This window comes from Zingiber officinale, chromosome 1B, assembly GCF_018446385.1.
Source record: "Zingiber officinale cultivar Zhangliang chromosome 1B, Zo_v1.1, whole genome shotgun sequence".
In the NCBI taxonomy this organism is placed as follows: domain Eukaryota; kingdom Viridiplantae; phylum Streptophyta; class Magnoliopsida; order Zingiberales; family Zingiberaceae; genus Zingiber; species Zingiber officinale.
In genome coordinates this window covers 166248085-166255094 of record NC_055986.1, presented here as the reverse complement: position 1 = coordinate 166255094, position 7010 = coordinate 166248085, and the positions used below count along the sequence as shown (strand labels likewise).

Genomic DNA, 7010 nt, shown 5'->3' with positions numbered 1-7010 from the left:
TAAATGTAATGTTTGTGAAAGCTTTGTAGAATTAAAAAAGTTGAATAAAAAAATTTGAACTATTATATAGGTGAGGTTTGAGGTTATAGTTTAAGAGTAGTAGTGAAAACTATTCTTTTGTCTTAAAATTAATGTAATATGTATGAATTCATACAACTACATGTATAAATTGGATCCCAAAAAAGTTCGGTTAGAGCTCTAACAATTAGAGAAGTTTTAATAAAATTTTATAATGTTGATATAGCATATTGGAAATATAAAAAAACTCATTTAGAACTATAACTATTGGAGATGTTCTAAAATGGTATTAATTTTTAAAAATCAACATCACAATAGTTTGATTTTTAAAATACAACACCACAGTGAAGTTGTTCTTTGAAATTCAGTACCATAGTGGTGATTATCTTTGAATGCAGCATCACAGTGATATTAATTTTTAAAATATAATATATTAGTAGTGTTGATTTTAGGATTTATTATAGCAAAAGGTGGAATCCACCATCCAACGGTCCTATACAGTCGGTCCCACGATCATCTGTGAAAAAATAAATTAAAAAATTATAGTTGATTTTAGGATTTATGCATTACTAAAGTGATAGTGATGCTGATTTTTTAAAATCTAAAATCATATAGTCTGATTTTTGAAATGTAATACTACAATGATATTGTTATTTGAAATCCAACATTATCTTTGAATGCAGTATCAATCGGACGGATAAAATAGGAAACATTTAGAAGTATAAAAGTTAAAGGGCGTTTAGGGAATTCCGCAACTTTGTGCAAGGGCCAATTGCCTTTTTTTTCTTCTTTTGAAACAAATGGCCTAAGTATGTCAAGATCCATGCATACTACTTCGAATTTGCTCCATAAAACTCATTCAGAAAGTGTTGGTGGACAGTGAAGCACAAAATTTTACTTTAAGAGCACCATCTACCCAATAATTGCAGATTCCATTCATTAGACTCCACAAAATTCCACACAACTAATGTGGAGGGACAAAAAGCTAATGTAAACTATGATACTTTCTGGTGGAGAATTGGAAGCCATTAGCAGCTACTCAAATTGCACCAGTGAGTAGTTTCCTTGAGAATATACAAGTTATTTTTTCCCTTGAGCATACCGAACTAAATACGAGCTATGGCATGCTTGATGATTGATCAGGCAATAATCTCATCTGGGATTTCAGCAAATCTCGTTCGCTTCTGCAAGAGACAAAGAGCCAAAGTTAAATTCCATGAATCCACAAGTAAACGATATTTATTGACTATTGTCAGTTTCAACAATGACTGCAAATTAACTATCTATCTTCGACTGTTACTGATGTTTATGTTTCAGAAATCTTAACTTGCTACTTCTTGTTGGTGTTTATAACTATTCAGTCTCCTTCATTCCAAGAAAGTAATCAACTTGATCAAAGGAAGCAGTTTTGGAATCTAATAGCTTCTTAGAACTGAAAGGGGTGAAAGATTGATTGGAGTTCTGAAAGATAAAACTTAAAACAGAGTTTTCTAATAAATTTATCATTTTTAAAGGATTGCGTTGTAATCCAAGGAATGATGTGTGCTATATCAGAATTAATGGCTATGAATACCTCCTTCCGGCCATTGGTAACGGCCGAGATCGCCGGCTCCGCCGCCGCCGCCCCGCCGTCCCCGACGATGCATAGCTCAGTGATCTTCTCGGCGGCCTCGGTGGGGCTCCTGCTCTCCTTCATCAGCTTCTCGACTTTGGACTTGGGAAGGCGCATCTTGAGCCGGACCACCCCGTCCGCGGCCTCATCTACCGCCACAGCTGACGACGTCCGCCGGGCCACGGACGACACGTCCGACATGGTCCGGCGGGAGAGCTTGAGGCTCTCCAGCCGCTCCTTGGCGCTCACGCGCAGCGCGCCCGACCAGGCCCTGCCGGCCGGCGACCGCGGGTCCGCCGCCTGTGTCAGCGGCAGCCGGGGAAGCTGGACGAGGAAGTAGAGCTTCCCGGGCTTCAGGTCGGCGTCCTGATCCAGCGGCCGAGCGCGGACACCGCTCCGCGTGACGTCGTCGGAGTCAAGGAGGTTGTATCCAGGGTAATCCTGGAGCACTTGGCCTGCTCGTGCCGGCGACTTGAGCTTGATGGTGGTACCGTCGAGCTTCATCACTTTCACGAGCTTCTTCTTTCTGCTGAGGCCGTTGCCCATCTTTTTTCTCGACGGCGTCGGCGAGGAAGAACTTGAGACGGATCGAAAAAATCGATACCGCAGTGTGAGCAATGTTGAGTGTTGGAGGTGGTCAAAAGAATCCGGCAGAGGAAGGTGTGAGTGGCGAATTTATCTATTATTTTAACTCACGTTGATCGCCATTGCGGGCGACACAAACCCTGAAACTACGGGTGTCTTCTTCACCATCGACGCTATCCATCCCAGCTCCTTTTAACCGAGGGATTTGTGTAGGTTGGTAGTGAAGATCCTTAGGCATAGCCACCTACCACTAATCAGTTTGGCGAAATCCCATGCGATGACCCAGGCGCGGCGGTCAAATCTTGAGGAGAATCTATCAGTTTTCCCCCCTTTTTAGGAAAAAATTAAAGATCTTTCTTCCTTTCCCATCTCTTTTTAACTAATTTCTTTTGAAGGAAAAAAATGTTAACTAGTCGTCGAGCAAGAGAGTCGATTAGGAGGCGCAGTTATTTGATTTGCTTTCATATCAAATTAAGCATAAAAATTAGATAGATGCAGCGTTATAACAATATAATGCAAACAGTAAGGCTCTTATTTGATCGGTCTTTAGGATATCAAATTGATTAGAGGATGACAAATTTATCATGCTGACAAACATCCTTAGAGAAAAAAAATCCTCCCAATCACCTTCTACAGTGGTACAACAACAATGCCAATTAATCAGCCATCGGCCCAACTGGTCCAAGAAAATGCTGGGCCATCCTATACAAGCCCAAAATCTGTGAGAATCCATGGCAATTCTACAAGCAGGGCACGTTGCAGGAGTTCTATGTCACCATCTATTTATGACATGATTAAATGATATAATAGGAATTGCCATCCTCATTGCTAAGTCAGATATATAAACCGCATTTCTCATCCAATCTCCTGTTTCTGTACGGATCAAGCCCAAGAATGCTATGAATTGCCTGCCATGTTTTATTAGGAGACAGCTAACAATAATGAGTGATGGAGCAACTGTACAATATTCTTCCTCCAATCTCTCTCTTTGGATCCATTTCTCCACAGCTACACATGAAAACATTTCGCCTCAATCCCTTAGAAACATTCGCTTGGATCGTAGCTAATAATTCCCCATGCACTGAACTTGTGATGGGTCATAGATAGCTAACGATCGAGTTGTTCTACCAAGGCGGTGTTCTATGATAGTATTAGACGACCAGACCGAGACAAATTAAGTTAACTAAATAATCAGCACCAAGCCAACATAGTGTTTAACCTGTTTAATTATCTTTTTTTAATTTACAGAGATTCTCACCGAAACCAGAGAAAGAATGCCTAATCTTCTAGCTTTTCTTTTCAGTGTTAGGTGGAAGATGTCAAGATGATCAAGCCCTGTGCATCCTGTTCTATGAGCAACCTTTAGATGATGGAGTAGTCTGAGCTATCATGGTTTGGTACACCATAAAATAAAACCCCTCGGGCTACTGAACTACTCTGTCTTAATTCTCACACATCTAGTGCAGATTAATTAAAGTGCATGCAATAAGACATACAAGGTTAGTGTACAAGGGACGTTGCCTCAGTTATTGAGAGATCGAGATAGTTTCTATTGGGGGCGGGACAGTGACGTAGGAAGGTGGCGATCGAGGCTATCAATTCAATCCTCGTCGGCTTAATTGTAAGAGCGCGATAAAAGGGCAAAGAAATGAGTAAGGATGTGGCATAATCGCATCGACCTGTACAAATTAAGATGTTAAGCGAGAGCATCATAGCTGTGAAATGGATGGCGACGCCACAGGGAAAGGGATAGAAGCAAATAATTATGATACAATTATGTACCACCAAATCACTTTACTGGATGAATTATATATATAATGTCATCCTATGGATGATTGTTTCAATAAATCTCGATGTTTGATCTCTTTCATGTAAAGAATACTAGGACAAATGTCTCTATATTTCAGAGAGTATGGAGCTCTCTCGAAGAGGGCGCTAATTAAGATGATAGCTTCATCTTTTGCTCCAACATATATAAGTTAGCTGAGTTTAATCCGATTGAGCTGAGTCCGGCTTGCTGAGTTACCGATCTATCGATCTGTCGAGCTAGTTCTTTATGGAGTTTAAAAAAGTTCTTCAGCGATCTTAAAAAGTCCTCAATAATGTCCAATGAGGCGGCAGCCGCATCAAAATATATATATAAAAAACTCTTACGGTCGTTGTTGGACAGACGTTTCCAATACGACATTGGGCAAGTTGAATTATGGAAAAGGTTCTGAATGTGGATATTGTTTCACTATCGATCACCGAGTCTCGAGCTTGATATTTAATTTGAGAATAAAAGGGCTGTTTTTTGTCCCTCCATTTGACGATTCTTTTTAATTATATATATATATAATTTTTTCCAAATGTGTAACTTGTCTTGTCGTTGCTTGGCAAGAGGAAGTTTTTCTTTATTCTCCTTCTTCCTGTCATCTGTCCCGGCCATCTTTGCCTCTTTGTTATTTTTAAGCAGAAGTAGCTAAAGCATCTCTTGCCTCTCGTTTATTTTAATGAGCATTTCCATCCCTATTAAATCGCCTTTTGCTGTGCTTGGCCTTCTGATTTTTTTTTTTATTATTTTAATGTTATTTTATTCCCTTGAAACATTGACGTTTGATCCCGTCCACCAAGATCATCCTTTATCGTATAAATTTATCATTTTTTACTAGCTCGAGAGAAGAAAGCATGCATGCTTACAAGATGTCTGATGTTATGATGCGTTGTGAGTGTAAATTCTTGTCACTGATGATGAAATTTTAGTTATTGCATTCGTTAAAGAAGCTTATCTCGTTGATGGGTTGATGATCTTTTTCTAGGGCTGGTCTCATGATGGCATGATCAATTTTTGGCGTATTAATTTAAAATATTTAAATTTGAATTAAGAATAGTTAATTCATCTAGATTTATATTTGTGATTATATATATATAAACATCCACTTTATGCCATATATAGGAATTAATACAGCTTGGAGTTTATATATAGATTAGTTTGGTTGACATATATATATTTGTGATTATTAATACTCTCAAAATATAATAACCAAAAAAATATTCTCAAATTAAACAAATATCCAGCGTGGACAACTGTGGGATGAGATAAATATGAAACTTTAAACAATGTAATAAAAAAATGGTTAGTTGAGGCCAGTTTAGTGCCTTTTATTAATATAAATGCGAAAGCTAAATCTGGTTTGTGGAGCTAAATCGGTCGCAATTTGATCTAATTAATTTAATTTGAATTGGATTGTGAGTATCATGTTTGGTCCACCCAGAACATTGAGTCATATATTGATTGACTGGCCCACCTGCAAGGACTAACCCATCCAAATCCCTTTGCTCGACTCTTAATTACCTTTCTCCCCTTAGGACTAACTGTTTCGGTTTGACTAATCAAAATAGTTTACTCAGTCCAATCAGACCTTTCACCCCTAATTTGTAAAATCACGATCCAGATAGGATCACATGATCTTACAATCCAGAAATGATCCAAGAACATTCCAAATCATTTTTGTTGTGAGATCAGAACAAGTTCGGTTAAACTTTAATAATTCTTAGTTTGCATTGAGCTCATATATCTACATTCATTATTGGGTGTAACAACCCTTTTATAGATCTTAAAAATATCATTTAAATATGTTTTATTAAAGTTATCTTTATCTTTATATTATTAGAATTTTAAGACTATTTAAATAATTGTTAGTTATTATTAGGACATTATTTTTATTTAAGTTAATATTATTTAGTTAAATTTAAAGAAGAATTCTCACTTTTGGTGATTTCATGTGTATCCCTTCAAAAAATTCTCTATTAGAACTAGCTTACAAAAGCAAGATAATAATATTATTTATGATGTAAGTATGGGCGGTTGTATTTATATATAAAATTAGTAATCTATTTAATATGTAAATGATCATTTTAATTATTAATTATGTAACATAAAAATTGAAATATTTTTAGTAGGATTGTACGAATTGTCTCATTATGATTTCATCCATTTTGCATGTAAATAAAGGGGTATCTCATTTTTTTTACTATAATGATTTCATCTTAACCAAGCCATTATGTTCATTTAAATCACTCAATTATTACGTCCGTTTAAATCGATCCTGATCACCCATCAACACACAATTCTAACAGAGAGCTGAATTAAAGTTTTTTTTATGGATAAAGTCTGTATTAGGGATGATAATTTCACCTGAATTCGATGGAGGATCCGATATCCGATTCGAATGGAGGAGAGTATGGAGGGACTATCAATATCCGATACTTGATACGAATATCCGATTAAATAATATATATACATATATTAAAGAAAATTTTCTTTTTCCAAAATTAATTTACTATTTTTGTTGATATTAGGAGGAGACTATATAGATATTTAATCTATTTTTTAATTATATATATATATATATATATATATATATATATTTTAATAGGTTGTTAATTTTAATATATTTGTGTTGAATGATAATAGTTGGATAGAAAGAAGAAAAATTATAATTATAAAAGATATCCGATCATTTAATGGATATGAGCATATCTATCGAAGATTCTATATCCGATGGATATACAAACAAAAGATATAGAATCCGATTTAAATCTGACCTATTACCATCCCTAATCCGTACATACATTTGAATTATCAAAATAATAACTCTACCATCGCACGTGCCACCCACCATCCCTCCCACCGAGTCCTCCGCTCGTCCCAGATTCATATTTTTTCCAAACCGACTTCTCCGCGCCACGCACGCATCGCCCGCTGCCTTTCTCGCCTACTAAAGTCGCTCACGGGGCTCATAAATCCGTCGTC

The 7010-nt window shown here is 36.7% G+C and overlaps 1 protein-coding gene across 1 annotated transcript; it reads right to left on the bottom strand.

The window, feature by feature from the left end:
* Nucleotides 1–891: 891 nt before the first annotated feature.
* On the bottom strand, nt 892–2489 carry LOC121989234 (uncharacterized protein At1g66480-like). Its single transcript, XM_042543152.1, has 2 exons — nt 1592–2489; nt 892–1202 (listed from the first exon to the last, which is right to left on the bottom strand). Exons 1-2 carry the CDS (start codon nt 2174–2176, stop codon nt 1158–1160), a joined length of 630 nt encoding a protein of 209 aa, XP_042399086.1. The 5' UTR covers nt 2177–2489; the 3' UTR covers nt 892–1157.
* Nucleotides 2490–7010: the final 4521 nt, after the last annotated feature.